General features: G+C 40.2%; 2 protein-coding genes across 10 annotated transcripts in view; one reads left to right on the top strand and one right to left on the bottom strand.

Moving 5' to 3' along the window:
• Positions 1 to 11,308, bottom strand: part of Snx27 (sorting nexin 27) — a 34,409-nt gene extending 23,101 nt beyond the window's left edge. Inside the window, exon 1 of the mRNA XM_086975697.1 lies at positions 11,157 to 11,308. Coding sequence (XP_086831823.1) covers positions 11,157 to 11,230 — 74 coding nt within the window. The 5' untranslated portion in view covers positions 11,231 to 11,308. The remainder of the gene's footprint in view (positions 1 to 11,156) is intronic.
• Positions 2,671 to 21,314, top strand: part of LOC111254915 (uncharacterized) — a 34,824-nt gene continuing 16,180 nt past the window's right edge. Inside the window, exons 1-3 of one of the 9 annotated variants that reach the window (XM_086975700.1) lie at positions 2,685 to 2,951; positions 3,092 to 3,317; positions 5,153 to 5,184. The gene's annotated coding sequence lies outside the window, so the exon portion shown is untranslated. Of the gene's footprint in view, positions 2,952 to 3,091; positions 3,318 to 5,152; positions 5,185 to 21,314 lie in introns of all 9 variants that reach the window. The other 8 variants (XM_086975703.1, XM_022816308.2, XM_086975704.1 and 5 more) reach the window with 8 other exon arrangements.

The raw sequence follows: 21,314 nt of genomic DNA, 5'->3' as shown, positions 1-21,314 counted from the left end.
TGCAAATTATTTATTTTTAAAGTCGTTTCAAGGCATATAGTAGCGCTGTGGCTAAGTTACTAGAAGCTTTCGAGCTTGTGACAAATAAGTGGCAAACTTTGAGTTAAAGGATTTTCTTTTAAATGTTTTATATTCTATTTATAATATTTTCTATCTGCAAACGATTGCATACACTCACGTGAACAGATACAAAATTTTCCAAGTTTCACATCTGGTATTTCCGTTAAATCAGACGGCTGGCTCTCGGCATGAACCAAGTGTGGCTATGTCTAGATTCGACAGCTAGACAGACCACCAGGTGTTCCTAAGATTAGCACCCAAATTACGGGGCCAAGTGAACATGCATAGAGAACTGAACCCTTTCTATAGCAGTGTACGGACTGGATTTTGACATTTAAAGATTATTTTTTAATAGAGTTTCAAAAGGAATCTAGGTAATAAACGCGCCTGTGTTAAGTAGCCAGCTGCATTCTTCGTCGAAGTTTCAGGTCAGCTCTCTGCAATGTGCCGTTTCAAGTTTACGGCCGATATATATATGCTACTTCCTATTATATTGGTATCAATCTATGTAAAGTCCAGTATAAAATGGCGCACTCCTAATTAAGACAAGCTTTTAACAATTTCCCTTGTGGTGCTAAAACATTACTACTCTCGTTTAACTCTGGTTATTAAGCGCCCACTGCAACTGCACCTTTACAAATAATTTCTTAGGATTTGAATCAGATTTCTTGGAATTATTACCTATATAATAATATTTTTGGCCGAAACGCCCAAAATTGCATTTCGTATTGACCGAATTTTGCAGCCAGGCAACCCATTTAGTTTATACGTCTGCATAACAATCGCATCAGCGTCTACAACACTGCGCTCGGGTAGGGCAAAATGAACACCCAGTTTTTGCACCTACCCATCCTTTTCCACAGACACACACACACACACAAGGGTACTAAACGTAATTTGCATCTAAAAGGAAAAACCTTCATCGCCTCCAGTCAGTATTCGAAATAGTGACGTTTGTATATCAGTTTTTGACAAACTCGATAATGTGTCAAACTTAATCTGAATCCAAGTGTTATCATGTACAAAAATAGTCGAGCAAACCATACTGGTATAAGCGGGAAGCAATTACTTTTCGCTTGGCATTTTTTGTCGGTATAGCTTTATTATGCGTTTCGCCTTTTTTTGTAAGCGGTCACGGTTAGCTTTCACATGATCATATCCAAAGAAGCAAAAAAAACTGACGTGGTATTGCCTCCTGGCCACATTTACTAAGAATTTCCGTTTAGATGCTATCATAACATTACAGTTGTTATGAATGAAAGAAGTTATATAGTGATACAAAGCGTCTAAATACGGCAAAAGTGATGAAAGTCTGCGCCCATGGATCGAGTAGCTGAAAATTATCACCAACTCGATTAATTTCAGGTTAAAAGTCCCTCCGTCCTTTAAAAACATGCTGTCATTATCACAAGCTTTCGGGTGGCAGACTTTAGAAACCCCACAACGCCATAATAAAGATATGCTCATGACGCTGTCTTATCTGATAGTGCCAAGACAGAGTCAATAAACTGTTCATACGCTTATTTCTACGAACGCAACATGATTCTATTTCCAGTTACCGTTGACCCCGTTTATCTTGCAAACAGTGAATGGTTAGTGATTATGAAGTTGGAACCAGACGCTTGGTCCGAATTAACCCGAGTGGCTTTCCTTAGACATCGCCTGTGGCGTCATTTTGACTAAGTGATGTTGCACGACCTTTTCTTTCCTTTACCTCTTGTGCCACAAAAAGCGGTGTTCAGGCACCCAACTGTTTAAATAAACGAAACCTATTATAGTCCGTCGGTAGCACCATGGCTACAGCTTTCGTTATACACTTATAGTCAGGTGACCTTGGCTGAGTTCAAAGCCATACAGGCATCAAGGGCGCGTGGGAAATGGCGGCGACGGCAGTCGCGGCAGCGTTAGGAGTGCATTGTTCTTCATTTATTTTCGCTAAATTTCTCTCGAACGCATAATGGTAACTCGTTCTGATATCCTACCTGACTCCTGCCCCATTTACCCTCATTGCGTTCACTACCGTTTGAAATACACGCATGCGGCTATGCGTGAGTTGAGTGAGGACGAACAGCCGAATATTATATCCGTAAATGCCAGTACCTAGCTTATTCGGCAGTCTGGTCTTACGGCCCACGCAAGCGACCGATCAACGAACATAGCGGATATGCAAAGGGCTTGCAGGCCAATGCTTGGACCTACAACCTCTTATAGCCCCCTGACCTACCTACCTGCCTCCCTCTCTCTCTCTCTTTCTCTCGTTCTTTCCATTTCTTACGTGTCGCTACTACATTGCTACTCCCGCGCTGCTTTTAGCATTAATTCCCTTTGCCTTCCCAGCTTAACCCCCTTTTTCCCTTCAGTTCTGTTGTATCCGCCGACCCGACATGCAGGAGTCAGGATGCTGCATTTTTGCTGCTGATACTCTGTTGGTTCTTTTTGGCCGTCCGTCCGTCCTGCTTAGCTACTATCGTTGAGCCTTTGGTTGGCGGCACCCACACTCCTATGCCTTTTTTTGTATTCTCGTGGATGCGACCTGAGGCGCCGCTCTTCCCCCGTTTTCCTCGCGCCCCCTTCGTATATATTTCCCTCGCCTACTCCTACAGACGGAGCGCCCTCTACAAACACTCTTACCCAGGAGAACAGACAGGACGTAGCGGGGGTGTCTCAAATCTTCAAGCAGCAGCAACTAAACTGCTGTAAGGTACACCCATATACATTACCCAATCTACTGACTCGTTAGCTTGGCTAGGTACAACAGAACACCACATCTTTTTCTGTATGTTGAGGGAAAGCTCTTCAGAGCGTCATCAATCAGTGTTTCAGATATAGCCGGGCGCAAATACGCCCGCGTCATTCAATCTGTTAATAGATTATGAAACGACTAAAAAAAGGTGAGACCGTCTGTGACAAACTCCTCCGATTAGTGTGCTAGAGGAATAGACATAATTTACTTGATAAAACTGTTTGGTTATGAAGAGGGGCATCATATGATTAACCACACAACATTTTTTTTTCTGTTCAAATCCGCAAGCGTCAAATCCTAAAAGGAAACGGTTCATGGAAACAGCGTTGTGTTGTGTCATTTGATATGTGAATGTATCGATAATTGGGTGCCATTAATTGCACTTTTAGTCGTGGACAATTGTGTTTGTTCTTCTACTGATTCGACGAATACGATAACAACAACCACTACGCCACCATCAGGACGACGACGACGACGACAGTCACCTCCACGACGCCTAAAATCAAGGCGACAGGTAGGTGTGATTGTGAAATATATGTGTACTAAAGTTAATCCACGCGACGTCAGTAGGAAGCCTTTCTAAAGTTTACGTAACAAAAGCAGTGTGGAAAAACACAATCTCCTTTCGACACCTGTGGTCAGATCGGACGATGGAGAGATCGCACCATCTGAGCGGTGCGACGACATTGAGTTAGCAGGCAGCGCCCGTTAACGCCGACTCGCGTCAGCTATCAGGGACTGTTGAAGTACCATCTGGCTTATGCGTTGCACTGTTGTTTTAGTGTCCAACCTTCTAGTGTAGAAGCGGTTTAGCAGCGTTTGACGTTACTGGAGTAATATAGATAATAAATTAGGCAATACAATGGGGTCCGGGGGCACTGTTTCCGAGAGAAGGACCAACGGACGGTAAAATTGCTGACTCAGAAAAGCCAGATGGCCAAAAGGATGATCGTGCAATATAACGTGTTTGCTTGCACAGCAGGACGTTGGTAAACTCATCAAGTTTGGGCGAAGTGACCGCAAAAAAGAATGCCAGAGTTATCCAAATAATTGCTTTTGTCCTATTTGAGAAAAAATGGCGTCAAACGTTATCTTCGTAAACTGTTACTTGTTGCCAGGTTGCAGCACTTTGTACCAAGTTTTGCCAAACCCATTACACTATAATACGTCATCTTTCCACTGTTTGTTTGTCTGCCTGTCCTTCTGACATTAGGCGTCAGTGACACAGTTATCATTATTACAACGAAATGAAATTCAATTTATATGCTTTGGGCATGAAGTTCTGTATATCATAAGTTACTCACAAAAAGATCACTTCCGTGGTAAATGGCAAGCCAGTATTTACAGGACAATTATTCGTTCGTCGTAGCAGCTTATATTTGAACATAGTCGCCTGCGTAAAGTAAGTTCAATAAATATTGTGTCTCACGGAAATAGAAACACCTTACTATGTCAATGTTTTCAATTCCCAACTGCGACTAGATGCTGCCGTTACTTCGTCACAGTTACTTCGACTAATAATCTTTAACATGTCATGAAGTGTGGCTTGCTGATGCAATAATGTAATATACACAGCAGTAAAACAGATCGCAGGAATCCTCCTTTAATTTAAAAATAATGTATTTCATCTGTCTGGCTAGACTACATTTTGTCCCCGTGATAGCTTGGTAGGTAACGTATTTGCCTATTGATCGTAAGGACACGTTGGGGCTTAGGTTTGAACTTGGGCACAGCCAGATAGACTTCGTTTCGTAATGGCTGGGAGCCAGTTAGCTGTCTCGGTAATGTAATGCCGAACGGCAATACCGGGTGTAAAACTCGAAACATAGAGAATAGACTACATTTAGGACTTTATTTTCTTTGGATTATGGGTTCGGCCTAGTTCGCTAGAAGCATGTAGTGAAATGCATGCGTCTAATATTGTTAATTACATAAAATATGTTCGACTTACGACGCATATACGCTTCTGGGGATGTAGATACCTTTCGAGCAATCTTTATTTAGCTTTGAAAACACATTTCCGAAAGACAGCGGGCAATTTACAAGTATGGTTCAGGCATTGTTATTTAAAGTAAGGCTTCGATCGCTATTTTATATTCTGCAACAGTCATTTAAAAGAAGTAACGAGTTCCCCACAATGATCTAAATCCCTTCTACAGCTATGAATCTGAGGGGATCTGGCAAAGAGATTGCAAAGATAGATTGTGATCAGCTGTTCAGTACAGAGTGTATCTTCGACAAGCAAGAGGGGCTTTGGTTCTTTTCTGCTTAAAAGGAACATCGAAATTCTGCCTTATATTTAAAACTTTTTGAGTGTCAGAGGTTTAAACAAACTTCGTATGATTCAAGGTAATCGTGACAATCAGGAGCACTATCTACAGGTAAGATACATTTTTAGAAACTGTGGACATAGATCATAGTGGTTTTGTATAATGTGCCTACCTAATTTAACCTCATAACGTCGTAAATAAATAAGCCATCAACAAATTTAGCCAAATTAGCTACGCTATTGCCTATAACCTAACCCTATTGCATAGATGTTTGTCGCTTCATTTTCGGTATCCTACGCTACTGTTTGTAATAAAAGTCAGTATAAAGATTTTTTTTCCAGTTTACTTACTGTGATAGGCAACTGTATTGGAGAAATTATGTAGAAGCTACTAAAAGAGCTATAACCAGTTTAAGCTAGTTTAAGATAAGCGTACCTTATCTAAGGTAGCAACAAGAAATGAAATCATAGCGTAGAAAGAATAGGACACTGTTGTCGTATTTGAATGCCATTCATTTATACATTTTTTTCTCGCAGTATATCTATCGTAGGGCTAATAATAAAGCATGTTAATTCAATTATCGTATACGTTGTGATCTCATTATACTCGAAGTCATCAGCCTATGTCATATGCTCTTGCACTTGAAAATGTGTTAGTAAAATTATTAAACATTAAATTTTTTATTATAGCGAGAGTTTGACCAGATTCTGCTAGTAATATTATATTGACAAGGGAAGAATAAGGAGCTCTATTATAACTTCACTATTTGCTTCTGCCATTTGTGAAATAAGACGAACAGAGAGATGCATAATAGATTGAACAGATCCCAAGTAAAGAAACGTATTTGGTGAAATGCTTTGATGGGAAAAGAAGGTACCGAATAGGGTGCTCATCTTCCTTTTAAAGTTTTAATGTGATACATATTCTTGACATTCGCGAGAAGCGGCAAATTCAAATTTATAGTGTGACACTTGAGCTATGTCTTTGCAGAGGCCACTTATTCATACAATATATATGTGATCATCGTACCGTTGGCTAGCCGGGATCTCCAGTTGCTAAACACTCAAATATAAGAGGTCAAGCCTAAAAAACATTTACTTTCTGTACATATTATGAAATTATTTTTTTATTTATTCATATTGCAAATCGCAAGAGATAGTATATAGATAAAAAGGAAAGGTTTTGTTCATTTAATTGTAGAGTAATCCAAACCGCCTCAACTGGTGTCTTTCGGATTCTGAATACGACGGTGCTATAGTGGGCGGCATGGTTGAGAAACACGAGAAAATGTATCAGAAGCAGCAGCCCTCAAGAGAAGATTAAAGAGAATAACCTGGAATGCTGCAAGCGCATCTTACGATTCTGGACTATGATCTGGAGCTAAAAGGTTAACTAATGCAGAAAAACAAAACAAATCGTACAGGACTAATTTTTCTGCGGAACGACCAATTACTTGCCAGGTATCCTTATGATTCTGACAGTACCTTCACACAATGGTAAAAACACTAAATAGTTCGCGCATCGCATGCGTGTGATTTACGCATTGAACCCCTGCACACTCTTCGAAAAATAAGGAGCAGAACCAAAAAAAAAATTAGGACGCTTATTTAGAACTTTAAAGCGGTGGTACACTGGGTGCTTCAAAATGAAGCATCCAGCCAGGGCAGTGGTGGCTGCGTCGTGTGAAAGTAATTAAGCAGGTCCAAAAGAAGAACCAAAAAAAAGAGCAAAGATAGGACAGACCGACAGAAAGATATGACAGGCTCTGCTTGTCTCAAACTTGCGATGAATGAAAATTTCTAAATTTCGTTGTGGAATTAGAATAAAATTAAAACAAGTACCAGCCCCAGGTCAAACAGCAAGATGTACATTTAGCTGTACTGTAGGAAAAGTGTATAGAAGCTCCAGACTAGCGAGGCGTAGGTCTAGAAATAAGGCTTGGTGTCCATAAAAAGATTTACGGAATAGCCTGTTCAAAAAATATAATACTTTATTGAATCACGAATGTAATTTACATCAAAATTACTCATTTGTATACCACCTCATCGCACGCTTTACAAGTTAGCATGCATATATAGTGACACCTTTGTGTCGCTACGTACGCACACAGGTATATTTAATAACCAGCCGAGATAGACTTGAAAGAACTGGCAGTTAAGAATAATAAATAAGAGCCGGCGTCAGTCTTCTATTTTCGAGTAAAGTATTTTTGTCTTTCGTGGCACCTGTGATAATTGGCCTGGATAAGAGGTGGCGAGCACGATTGATATTTTCAGTCAAATAGAGACTTCTTAATAATTTGAACCTACTTATATAGAGGAGATACAATCTTTTGTGAAATATGCCACTTTACAACGTGCGACTTCTATTCAGCCCCACAGTGCACGTTTGAGCCTTATAATTTTGACAAAGTTCCTATCGTCGCTACTGTAACAAAACTGCAAAAACACACAGTTCGTTTGCCCGTAGTAAGTACTGCCCCTCTCACAGATGGATGAGGTTCGATCTCATACTTTTTACGATCAATAATGGGTTTACTGAAGGGAGACACCACATTCAAATTCTGGAGTCAAATAGCTAAGATACACTTATGTTACGAGTCAGTTGATCCAATGATGCCTCACTCGTCTTGCAACCTTCAGAACAATTATAAATAATATCTGCAAGAAGTTTGTAGAATGCACGAAGCCTTATGAACGTCGACGTACCGGGATACTTTTTTTTCTTTGTTAGTCTGATTGTAGTCATCGGATATCGGCAGATAGCAAAGGTAAGAGTGACCTGTGATCCTAAAAGGTTCACTTGAACGAGGCCTGAAAATAACGAAAAGGGTGATTCTCTAGTTCATTCAAAACATTTGGAATAAAAGGGGGTTTAAGACGCGCTCTTCTTTTTTTTTTTACCTTAGAATATACGTATAGCACAGAAGATGCGGTGGCTCAGTCTTTGCAAGTACAGTCAAATTGGAATTAGTAAAGTTTACAAAATAGATAGTCCCGATTTTGAACTGATAGTATAAGTCAGCAAAACCCTTTCAGGTGACTAAGGTTGGTATAAACGTACTACAAGTACTTATTTAAACATCGTGGTGCTTGCACAATGGCTAGGACGCTTATTTGATCACGCGCTCTCGTTGAAAAGTCGACTCTTACTGTCGGGTTTAAGTCTCGCAGCGCTGATTGCCTGTCTATACACATCGCTTATAAGAAATACAAAACGTTTACTTACAACAATTCTTAAAGCGTTCGCTTAGTGGCATTAGTGGAATCTGAGGAAACGGGTGCCCGGTTTACACGGAAAAATTTGAGAATCCGCGTCCGCTTCAAAAAAGCTGGTGCATAGTTGACGAAACTATCTTCTATTCGCTGTGGCTGCAATTTGTTCCGCTCGAAATGAGCTCCCAGTCCCTAACAGTTAGTTAAAGGGATTAAAGTCTTGCCTTGCCGAAAAAGAATTAATTGTTCATAAGAGCAAAAAAAAAAACGAGAACTTTACATGCATCGTCAGCAAACTACGTTCTTGACCTGTAAGTCTTTGGCCTCTAACTAATGAATGCTTGCTTATCGGGTATTTTGTTTATATGTTGTATCGCGAGTACTTAACTTTTAACTACTGCGGCGAAATAAGCGAAACGCATTTTTGTTTTTCTTTTTGAAGCCATCAAACTTTCGCCAGATTATAGTGGTTATATTGAAGGTAATGCTGAATTAACGCGACCGGCAGGAATTACACTTAGCACGTTTCACAGCATTCGGACGCACTGGTACCACCACAAATTCGATTCGCTTCGTGTTTTAAACGTAACGGCGACGGAAAAATCTAGGGCGCGCCGTAACATCTGGCCGCGCTACTTACACTATACATCCGAACGTAGGGGTCGCCGCTAAGTCTACATTGAAAACGCGGAACCTAGCCAAGGTTTGCCGTAGCGAGGTTGTCTGGTCATCCGCAGCATTTTAATACAACCGATAAAATACTGCGGCGCTTGTTATTTTGTTAGAACCAAATCTCTATCTTCTAATGAGCATATTCCTGTTAAGCCTTGTGCCTACGAACCTCCGTATTTTCTGCAATCTAAAGTCTCCTGCCGGTTTCTTTGAATAGGCCAGACATTAGGGTTCACGCCTCCCTCTGGACCTTGTACTTCGGCAATTTCCAACTCGAGTTACTATCTTCCTGACCTGACGATATACGCGGGCCAATATAGGAACGCTTTAGTACTCTCTTCAGTTCACCAAATGCCTGCGTGTCCGCCCGCCTTTCAAAGTGACAAAACAAAATTGCGGCTTCAGTATGGGCTCGCACAGTCTGCTAGAGCACCACGTTCCCTCTAATGCGGCGCAGCAGTCCGTTGACAAGTACGTACCGAAGAACATCTGCCCCTGCGTCAAGTTTAGCGTCTGAACGATGTTGTTTAGACGAGAATCTGCCAGTTGCATCGTCCTGACACCTTCTACGTCCAAGCCTGCTTGCTCCAATATTGGTACCATTAAGGACTTTGCATTCAACAAATACAGAAGGTCGATCTACTACGCACGTTAGTCTGGCTACAAAGGCTAGTCACGTGTAAGCTTGCGCAAGCTGTGAAATCTGGCAAGTTACTGTAGTCAGGAAGTCCACGAAGCCATCATACAAGTACGATCCCTTCACGTCGTTTAGACTCTAGCAAAAATTGCTTCTATTGGGTAAACGCGTGCACGTTTTCGTCACCTCCTCGTACCCGTGCGGAATATCCTTTCGCGTGAGGCCGTGTTTCTCTTGGAAACCGCTCGAATAGACGATCCTTAAGCTCATCCCGTGTAGTCTCGTTGTCGATAGCGAATTCGAGTTTTACATCCGGTACAACCGTTAAGCACTTCATCAGACGTCTGGCACCTGGGCTGGATCTGGCGAATGTCTGTAAGTAATCTCTAATAAACGTTTATGCCACCAGCCGTAAACATCTCCTGCTGTCTTCAACGCCTTGATCCATTGCCCAGGCTTCGAGAAGTCAACAAACGGTCGCTTTGGGGGCAACGTGACCCTTTCCACTTTTGTCAAACGCTCCATCACATGCCGCTGCCACACAGCTTAGTTGGCCATTTCGTACGTCTTGACTAGGCTTTGGGCGAGTAAGCTCTTAACAACTGGCTTCGCTCTTCTATCGTAGCCACTAATTATACTGATGACGCATTAGGCCATAAAAAATCGTCGATATCGTCCACGAAATTGCCAATTGATTATGCTGAAAAATAGTCGTAGCTGATATGCTTTCGCTGGACTTTAAAGATGAAGGCTTAAATCGATGTGTGACATTTTCTATTCTATTTTATGCTAATGCTTAGGTGGCATAAATAATTCTAGACCCGTTCGCTTAACGGGGTCGCCGAAGAACTGGTAAAGCTTTCTAACAATGAAATGGTTCAACTAGTAGATGATCCAGGTACTGTCTGAATGAATAATACTTGTCATTGCAGAATAACTACTATAATGAGATACTCTAGTCAGAATGAAACGAGTGATTGTATTGTGAAAGAGAAAAAATTAATATCAGCGGCTTTGCACTGAGTTATTAGCAGTATCGCTACCGATACGTAGCTGGAAGCGAAACATTAATCGATTCGTGGGATAGTAAAAGATGACCTCAAGCCGCAAGGCAATTAAATGAAAGAACAAAGGTCCCTCTTACCGTGTCTTATGCTAGCCCGCCATAGTTCTTAGCTAGGCTGAATGTGCTCTTTACCATAATAATAAATGTCGCCATTTTTTGCCCAGTCAATCCTCATAACAACTACGGTCACTATTAGTACCGGTTACCATTTTTGGGGCTTGTGTTGGTCTTCGTTTTGCTCTTTTCCGGTACGAACTGTACTTCAAGTATCACTTTTTCTTACCCTCTGCCCTATCAGTGCCCTAATATCGTCTGTATTTTCGATAATAAGAAAGAGGGAAGGGTATAAATTTGGTACTCTAGTATAGCTGGAGGGTCATATCGTAGGTCACTTGGCTGGTGACAACTACGTCTGTAGCGGTCGCATCAGCAGTGGAAATAACAACGAAAAAAGGGAGAGAATTGGGAAAAGTAGCTTAGACCTCGTTCTTACCGTCCGTTATTCGTCGCCATCATAGTTCTATGGTCATCACTGATGTCGGGGTCCTCGGTGAAGGTACACTTCATCTGGTCATTTCCTCTTGCACTCTTTCGTCTACATTAGCCCTTGAACTACCGCTTTGTGCCCTATCACTCTGTCTGCGTGCGCGTCTTCCGAGAGATAGAGACCGGCATCACCACCATCACCACCGGATTGATAACGGCTGCAGCGCTTAGCGTAGGGTAGCGGCAGCAGCAGCCGCAATAAAGACTGTGTCGATTTCTTTGAGAGGATACAACGACGATGCTTGTCACTCCCTTTAGACCATTGCCCCAATGACAAGAAGACAGGAAACCCGTATACAGGAGAGTTACCAGCCATACACACACATAACGATGGAAGCGGCTTCGACGATAAGAACAACAACAAGATCGACGATGATGACGCCAGCTAGGGTTTCGTATAGCAACCAAGAGATATTTTCATATTGACTTGTCAAAGAAATATCGATCGTTTTTACAGTTAGACGGATTCAAAATCACATATCTCAATCAATATGAGGATCGGCGTTGATGTTATTTAGAAGTTGAGATCTGGCGCTAGCAGATGTGCCCAAATCATTGGAATGCTTTTATTCAAACCTAAGATGGAGTGTCTTGAACCGAAATTTCTGCAAAAAATTGCTGTATTTCTCAATTTTACGACGGTTAAAGCACAAATACTGCCCACGCTCATAAAAAAATATGGTGTTTATGGCCAGAATGCATTCGCCTTCGTTCTGGAATATGCCTTTCTTTCTAATGATCGAAGGAAATTAATAAAAGTATTGTAAAAGCTGAGCAGGACCGACATGTCAGCGGGCGTGATTGCACCAAAAAATTACGCATTCACCACCAAACAATTTTAAAGCATTTAAAAAAAGCTAAAAGGAAGATATCGGCTTGGGAAAACAGGAAGCTCGACGTTTCGGTGGCAGACAAATTGACAAATTTATTTGATCGTAATTGTATCTACGAAACTTTACAAAAATGTAACGACATCGAGCTCTGTCTCAAACGGTTCATCACGAATGATGAAAAGCGGACCGCATATAGAAATAATGGTGAATGGAAAGCGTTTTGAATACCGTGCTCTACAATCGATGGCCGAATCCAAAGGAGATAGTGATTCGTGTTTGATGGTATTGGAAAGCAATCGTACGTTATTAGTTGCTTTTTCCTGACAAAAGGATTGACTTGCACCCCCGCTGTTAACAACTAACAGAATTACAACAGTCCACTGAAAAAGCCAACCGGCACTTGTGAACAGAAAAATAGTCGTGTTCCATTATGACACTCCTATACCACATGCATCTTTAGCTATCGGTAAAAACAGAGAGAAGTTGGATACGGAATCTCAATGCGTCCGCCGTATAGCCCGGATTTCATTTGATGAATCATCTGTTTTGGCCTTTGCAAAAGCCTTTGGGCTGCTTTCGGTGAAGGCATGCGAAAATTACTTGTCACAATTTTACTTAGATTAATAATGATACTATTTTAGAATATAAAAAATATTTGCTACAATTTTGGCTTAAAGACGGTCGACACTCTTTTGACAGACGAATGTTTTAAAAAATAATTACCAGCTGTTTATTAGAGACCTTTTTGGCTATAGGAATATTGGTATAGCAAGCGCACGTGTAAGCAACTACGTAACAGTGTAGGGGTCAAGTGCTTCAAAGCTTTGATGATGCAGTTCGTATTTATTGTTATCTTGATGCACTTATTTATGTAATAAAAATTTGATGGCCACACAGAAGGTCGGGAATGACAAGCAGCTTCCTATGCTAAGGCGATGTAGTGCTTTTATGTGTGTCACGACGTTTCCGCAAAACACATGCGTCAGACACACAGATACATAAATCGGGCCTAAACGTGTTAGAAACGAAAGAAGGAGTCATAGTGTAGTGCCCCAAGGAGTTAAACGATGGAGGCACTCACAATTGGGGCCACGTATAGTGTTCTATGTCTTAAAAATCACCTGGTCTCTGTCTCACCAATGTCGAATGAAATGGCATCGATTTGGTGCAACGGGCCTTCAAAGATACACAAATATATCTAGATATATATCGAAGAAGCTCGCAAGCGTAAATTTACTAACAGAACCATCTGCTACGCGTTTGCTGATGCTAGACTAGCACAGTTGGATGATGAGGATCATTAGACATTTACGGAACTAATATATGCTCAATTTGTAGCGGGTCGACCCATTGTTCAGGCTGCAGTACATTCAGAGTTCTTCATCAATTTATCTAAAATATGTTATTTCTATATATATTACAGATAAATCAAATGAAAACTCAGGATTATCTGAAATGGAAATCGGCTCAAATCAAACAATCTAAGAGAGTTTATATTGTTTTTCTGGCGAGATTATTTTAACATCTTTATTTATCATTATTTATGTATACACACATTCATAATAACATTTGATTGCGGATTATTTTTCTTTTTTTAAATAAAAGTATTCCCTTAAACAGTTAGATGGCTAATTTATTTCATTATATACCATCAGAAAATGATTCGTAAAATAATCAAACATATACATTACTCTTAGTTAGTCCACGTTTTTATATGCGATTATTAGCTTCATAAAACCTACAACTGTTATGCAACCGGTTGTGGTTACGATAAACGCAATAATAGGCCGTCTTGATAGGCCTATTCGTAGAAAATACAATTTCTGCAGTCCACTACTACCGTTTAGGATTGCTGATTCGTTACTTTTCATCTCGTTTTTTAAATTTACTTTTTTAAGCTACGTCCTTTATTGCTGATTCGCCAGGTTCGAGAATATGCTTAAAGTAATGTCTTTAAGCCCTTTTTTTTTTTAGACCTAAACAGAAACACTTCGTACTTAACGTTCTTCAAAATTACTTCAACTTTGTGCGCTGATTATATATAGTTAGATGTCATTGTTAGAGTTCATCGTGTATTGACCGTAGCAGGGTAAGAGGCTGATATAAACAACCGAGGCACTTGTTCTTCCGCTTAGCAGGAGGATCATTTTCATTACGCCAATAAAAAGCTCACCACAACAATACGTTATTACGCACGCCAGGTAATCTCGGTACTGAATTAGTATGATGTACCATGTAACATGATGTAGTAATGTCCCGTACGTTATTGCCAAGTGACGGTAACTTAGCAGTATCGTAACATCAGACAAGTTCGAAGCCTGATTCTTAAATCGATTCAACGGTAATATCGACACTTGTAAACGAAGTGCGTAATCATGTGCCGCTATTTGTTATTGCTGTTAAGGTGTTTGACCTCACGATAAGTAGTTTTCCCTTTGTTTTTGTAGCTCGCCTATTTTTCCATGAGAAAATTGGCCTAGTCCGGAAGTCTTCCCCGTTCTGCTACACATGAAACTACTATCATGATAATGATCACAGGGGGACGCGATTACCATGTATCATACCTTGATATACGTATTCAGTACTTAACGCCTGACGCAGCGCTCATACCAAACAGCTGTTGTTAAGCCCGTGGGAACGTTTTCTTCAGGAATTCGATTCTGCTCCCGCTTATGCACGAAACGTAGCGATTGCTTGTTGTTTATTTGAGTGCAGATTTGTTCCGCTACCCCGGCAAAAACTAATGCGAGGCCTCCTAGATGTTCTCTGTGCGTATGATACTACTGCAATATAGCCGACAGGGTTGCGCTACTACGAAATATAATAAATGGATTAAAGGTTTGCTGATTCCTGATCTGATCGTACGGTATTGTTACAGATTCGACATTATAAATTGATTCAAACCCAGTGATAGCTCTGTTCGGAAATGGGTAAGCTTTTCTCTCAGTGCATTGAAACTGTACAGCAACTGTTACAGTTCAGGCAAAAGTTGAAATCAAGTACAAATTTCATTTCGAATATACAAATTATAAACGTTCGCCTATCAATTTAAGTGGGGTTACATGGATTGCTAAGTCCAGATTGACTACAAGTAGGTATCAATGTTGATAAATATCTACGTTGATCACGGAATTGTATGACAGGTAAATAGCCTATGGTTCGATGCTACGCACTGATTGAAGACAAAACAAGCATTCATTACGTTCCAGCTACGGTTAACATCGTAAGAGAGCGATATTCAAAAGGCCAGGAAGACTTTATCAATTGATCTTTTAGATTTTATGAAAGTCGAGACCTAGAGGAATTCGTATTTAACGATCTCTGAGGATTTTCATGGGATCAAGGACGACCATGATTGCGTTACGGCGAGTAGATAACATAACGCAAGTTACATGTTTGTACTCCAGCATTTATCGTTCCTATTCAATTCAAGCTATATCTGTGGACCAGAGAATATATATATATATATATGTATATATATTTGTCTAATTTTGACCTACCAAAGAAGGTATTGTTATTTAAATTGAAGTCGATATTAAGTTGTGCTCTTTACCAATAACCCCGCTTAATGATCCCGTTCAATGCTCCCTACTGTTATTTAAAGAACACACGACGGTATTTGCATGCGGTAGCAAAAGAAGCCGGATTTTGCGGCTGGATTATAACATTTACTTGAGCTGAGAAGAGTTTGCTAGTCCATCCACCTTGACATTTATTAGATAAGGTTATCACTTAACAACGTCATTGGTGATCCTCCTGTTTTTACGTGACATTGTGAATCAGTTGAGCATACTTGAGACGTGCCTGAAGTGGGTGAAAACTAATGTTCTCGTATATTGGCCCGGTCGTACCACTTCAAATGTCTGTGCGCTAGAAATACGTCGCGATCTAAAAACCCATTTCCTACTACAACCAATACCAACAATATTACCAGCAGCCGTAGCTATCTCTACAAAGTGTTTTCGTCTACATATTGAGCTTGTTGGAAACCTATGCAATGCGTATTTGTGATCAAGTTTCACATCAGCTTAGTCGTGCAACTATGAGAAATGAATTAGAACACCCTTAGATGTTTGCAGAATATCCAGTATTGAAGGATTCGTATTGTTGGTTTTTAATGCAAGACTTACTAGATTTGATTAACGTACGTAACACGTGAAGACTCTGAGAATCTGAGTGCAGCCCATCACTTTTTCCTTCTAATTGTGCAGCGTCGGTTACTCCCTTGTGAGAAGACAGTTCAGCGTTCATACGCCTAAGTGAACGTTTCCGTGATGACATGTTGGAAAAGGCAAAGAATCGCATTTGTCAGTGCTTTTTATTTGCTCGCTTCTTCGTCCTATTCGTCCAGCCCAAAAAGGTTTCCCACTTCACCTCGTTTTGGCCACAACTTCAATACAATCAAGAAGGGTAGCCACTTACGAACATTGACGTCCCGTTTGTTATTTTGTGCTTAGCAGTCATTCGTTAGAAAGCGGTCGATGAGGGTCATGTATGCAGTCTATTGTCCATCCATTTGCTCGAGAAGGTCCTCGACCTTATCGAGCCGACACCGCCATCTGCGATACTTGTTTACTTACACCAATCAACTACTTTTGTCTAATGGTCAATCAACAATAAAGGCCGCTTGGCGGAAGAAACCAATGCCCGCCAAACTTTAAACAGCGAACGTTTTTCGCGTTTAACGTTCGGCACTTAAGCCTTTAGGCATTACTTTAGACAGCCGGCTCTCAGACTAACTAAGTGTGTCTACGTCCGTATTTAAACCTAAGCCATCACGCTAAGATGGCAGTTTAGCTAACATACTGCTGACTGCGCTACTACGGAAACAGACCTTATATGGCTACGTTGTTCTAATACTTTTCTTTTTTTTTTCACGTTTTCTCTAAACAAACGACTTCGACCACATGGGGCCATTTTAATGTGTCTACCTGAGAGCATAGAAGCGATTGGTCCCTCGATAAATTTTGAACCCTTCGTGCGTTGACTCTAGCCGGTAATAATGGTACTGCAGAAATATCGGGTTGGGGGACGGTAGTTGTTGTACGCCCGACATCAGAGGTTGGCAGCAAGACTCGTTACCTTCGCGTTGTTCACTGCGACTGCTCTGGTTACCAGAAATTTTTTCCTCTCTACAGTAGAAAAATAGCTACATTTTAGTCGGCGAACATAGAATGTACTTGTCACAAGGACACGTTTATGGAAGGGTCCCAGCTATTACCACTAGAAATTGTTGTGCATAATCAGAGGCGACAGAAATGTAACAAGAACACCAGTAAAGAGGAAGGAGCACCGCTGACGTTTGTATGGACTGCTTCTATGAGTGCGTGCGAAGCATGAGGATATATGTGAATGCAAGCCCAGGGGTAATTTCGGCGCTTCCCATGTAGATACACTCACATACGCCCGCAGACAGCCAAATAGACACCAAAGCACAGGAAGACCTGCTAGTCATTATAGGTTAGCAGATAAATATTTAAACATAAACGATTACTATGTTTATATTCAGAATAAATATCTAATAACTCATACAGTTAATGCATTTAACTAAGCTCTTACTGATCTGCATACTCTTTACGTAAACATAGAATTTGTTCTTTCGAATTGACCCTTTTCAACAGATGTAAGACTCAGCCACCAGCTCTTGAAATTATTTCAGATTTATGTCATGGACACATCAGAAAATTATGAGATAAATATGTTTGCATTATGTGTAGTATTGAGATAGGAGCAACATTTACAAATAACTTATCAATACTTCTTTTTTCTACGTGCCATGCGCCGAGTAAATATAGATTGTATACGCTCAAGCGTGTCAACGCAACATGTCAAGTGAGGCTGCCTAGCTTCACAACAGTATGCGCATTTCAGTAAAGGGCAACTTTTAAAAAAAAAATGAAAATAGACACGCATTTATGAAAAAGAAGCCTCTATTTTGAGCCGGGACAGCAGATTTTGGAGCTGAACTGATCGTATCGCTTTGCTTACACTGTCGAAGCGCGTCTTTAGGGACTATTTAAAAGGTATCTTGTCCTTAAATGTGTATTAAAGGGCCTGAATAGCTGAATATAGTCGACCTTACGTTTGTCATATGGGCGCATACCGTTTTCACTAAAACTATATAGCATATAATATATATATATATATAAAATTATGTAATATATATAAAAATTTAACAGAGAAAAATTAGCTCTTGAATTAGTTGCATATTGAAGCAACCGGGCCTTTTTGCGCCATTTTAACAATGATGAGAAAACCTGTCCTGCTATCTCTGGTTGTATAGGACGTGCTGTAGGACGCCGCCATTCGTCTTTGATGATTAGTAGGGACTTATCCACTTGTGATTCGCTTGCCTACCCGTTGACTCACTACAGAAGCAGCAGAGGCTACAATACAAAATGAAAAAAGGGCCAAACTCTACCCACATAAGCTAGTATGGACTGAAAAAGACAATTACTTCGATCAACGAGAAAAAAAAAGATGACATTCTCTAGGGGCCATTGAAAGTCCATGAGCCGGATATTCGAACTAGTTTGTGATAGCTCACCCATGAGCCAGAAGCTACTGTGATATATACGCGCCGCTTCTACAACATATAAAATGCACGTAGAGAGCGCTGCTTGGCCCAAATACCCAGTAGCCGTAACAGTTTTTACGAAATATTAATGGCGTTCTTCACATTTTGAAGCAAATTCGGCTTGTTAGGTAAGCGTATAAGGCCACTAAACGTCCTACCCTTGTTTAAATGTAGAGTCCTTTTTACTTAGTTTGCTTCAATTCGTAACGTTACTGCCCTTTAATAGTCCCTTATTCTTATTTTCTGTTAGATGACATTGCAGGAAACGATGTCCCATAGCCCTTATCTCAACACTGCTATAGATAATTTGCTGTGTCCAATCGTATCTAAAACGTACAAATTTTCTTCTGTTGCAGAAAATTTAGGTTGATTTGCCATTGAGTGTTAGTCGTCTTAAAAGCCCCTTGTAAATCATCATACGATGCGCTTTGTTCGCCTCACTAGTGTGAAGCCTGATTATCGTCTTTCAAACAGATTATCCTAAAAAACCTTTTGGGGAAAAACGAGGCAACTTACGGAAGCGTACTCGCGATCATCAATGATAGCGCGACTGAAAAGAGGTCTAGCGTAAATTGTTCGGTGATTTTGCTTATTTGCTGATCTAGCTATGAACCTCTGTTATTATAAAGGCTTTTACGTAAACTAGACAGTAATATAAAGAGGACGCTAGATCCTACAAAATACACTATAAGCCGATCTAAAGGGTATTAAGGCCAAATCTGGAATGAATAAACAAAGTGATATGGGGATGATCTCTTGAAGCGTGTTTAACTTGCCCATGCTTCAATAATAAAACAGGTACTCAACAAGCACACACTTTTCTCAGGGTTTAAGATTTATTTTGCAGTGTATTAATAGGGAATATACCCATATTTTTTAAACTTTTGTTAAGCCAGGCAAAAAACGCCTATCTGCATTTTTAAGACTCATCGCGTTGATAGCAGCCTATCTTGCTTATGCCGATACGACACAGATGCCTGCCTAAATAACTCATGCTATGTCTGTCACTTGACATCGCAAAATTGCACCGACAAGACTAGAAAAGGTGTAGCCTCCAACTAAAATGAAAAACAATCCTATTATCATCTTAAAAAAACTCAGGAAAAAAATATGTCCTGTTACTTTTATTATACGATCAATTTATCCCACATTCTGTTTTGCAGCTTTGGCCTTTTATACTTTTCAAGATACTATTAAGATAGAAGGCAATATACCTTCGAATGTTGTTTCCTCCATTTGGCAATAAGATTTAAATATGAGTTCGATGAGAGTGAAAAGCATAACTTGATCCTTAGGGAGTCTTATGAATTCTTCGATCAAACGCTTATATGTATGTCTTTTCTCTTCTTTCTTTTCGTCTCACACTCTACCGTTTAGACTTTTTCTTAGGCCTTTTATATACATGATACAATGTAAGAAACACCCGTATTGGCTGAAAATTGATAAAAAGTTTTCACGCTTCATGAAACGCACCTTTTCCACCTTCCTTCACGTGTTGTTTGTTTTTAATATACCGTTCACAAACGCTCTTTCTGCTCTGTTAGCACACTGCAACTACAATATATTGCAACTCGAAAGAGCGCCTTAGAAATAAATGCCTCGAAGTAGAAAAAAAAAAGCATTTTCTGTTCCTTCCGCGGTATCGGTCAAAATGCTACCGAAACAGGCCACGATATTTGTCTCATGTACGGTAACGACTTTACCGTCAGGGGCTGCTCAAGCTTAGTTTGTCAAATTTCAGTGGCTGATAACAGGTCATCTAAAAGTGCTTTTGAAGGAAGATAGCAGACTAACAACTCATACAATGGCCAAAAATTGGATTAAGCCGCACAACCCTTATTAACCATCTTAAATCCATTGGGTTTACACAGAAATTTGGAGTTTGGTACCTCATGAAATCTTTGAATCCAACAAGGAATTGCGACTTAATGCTGCATCTCAATATCTCGCCTTCTATCGAGTGTCACGCAGTCATAATGACCAATTTTCGTATAGAATTGACACCAGTAATAAGAACTTGAATGCCGCCATGAAGTTGAGATCGTAACAGATGGTTCCAAATGAGGAGCCAAGGCATAGGGTCCAACCAGACTTTTACTTATTACAGGGATTATACTTTGCGCCTGATAGGACGGTCAGGGCGTACTCCGCTGGGTATTGTAAACAAAGCTGCTGATCGGCACCTTATTTGTGCTCGGTAAATATGCTCGACAAACGAGCTTATTTAACTCCATCCCACAGCAACGCGAGGTCGCACGTGGCAAACACCGTCAAAATTGTGTAGATGATTTTTCAACTTTTCCGTTTACTGGGCAGCGACCGTCGTGGTTTTATCTTCGGCATGAATCAACAGATCAAAACGAGATTAGAAAACTTTTCCAAAATGAAGTTAATAGGCTAATGTAATAGTAACATAGGTTAATGTTAACGAGACGGCGTACATCACTTGGCAAAAATGCGTAATACGATGTCACAGGAATAAAAAATGGTACTTTCTATTTAAGCGGGAAAACTTTCTTTACAACAAGGCTGTTAAATAGGTAATAATATTTATTTGGTAAATAGGTAATTGAAATTTATTTCTTACTTATCGATTGCTAATACTCTAGTGCTATATATTGTTCGTAAGAAAGCTCCTTCTTTATTCTACAAAGCTATTATCATTTTATTATTATTTATTATTTATATTAGCTAT

Source organism: Varroa destructor, unplaced genomic scaffold (assembly GCF_002443255.2).
Source record: "Varroa destructor unplaced genomic scaffold, Vdes_3.0 BEIS01000007.1, whole genome shotgun sequence".
Lineage (NCBI taxonomy): Eukaryota > Metazoa > Arthropoda > Arachnida > Mesostigmata > Varroidae > Varroa > Varroa destructor.
Note: the sequence above shows the minus strand (reverse complement) of the source record. Positions and strands in the feature narration are given on the sequence as shown.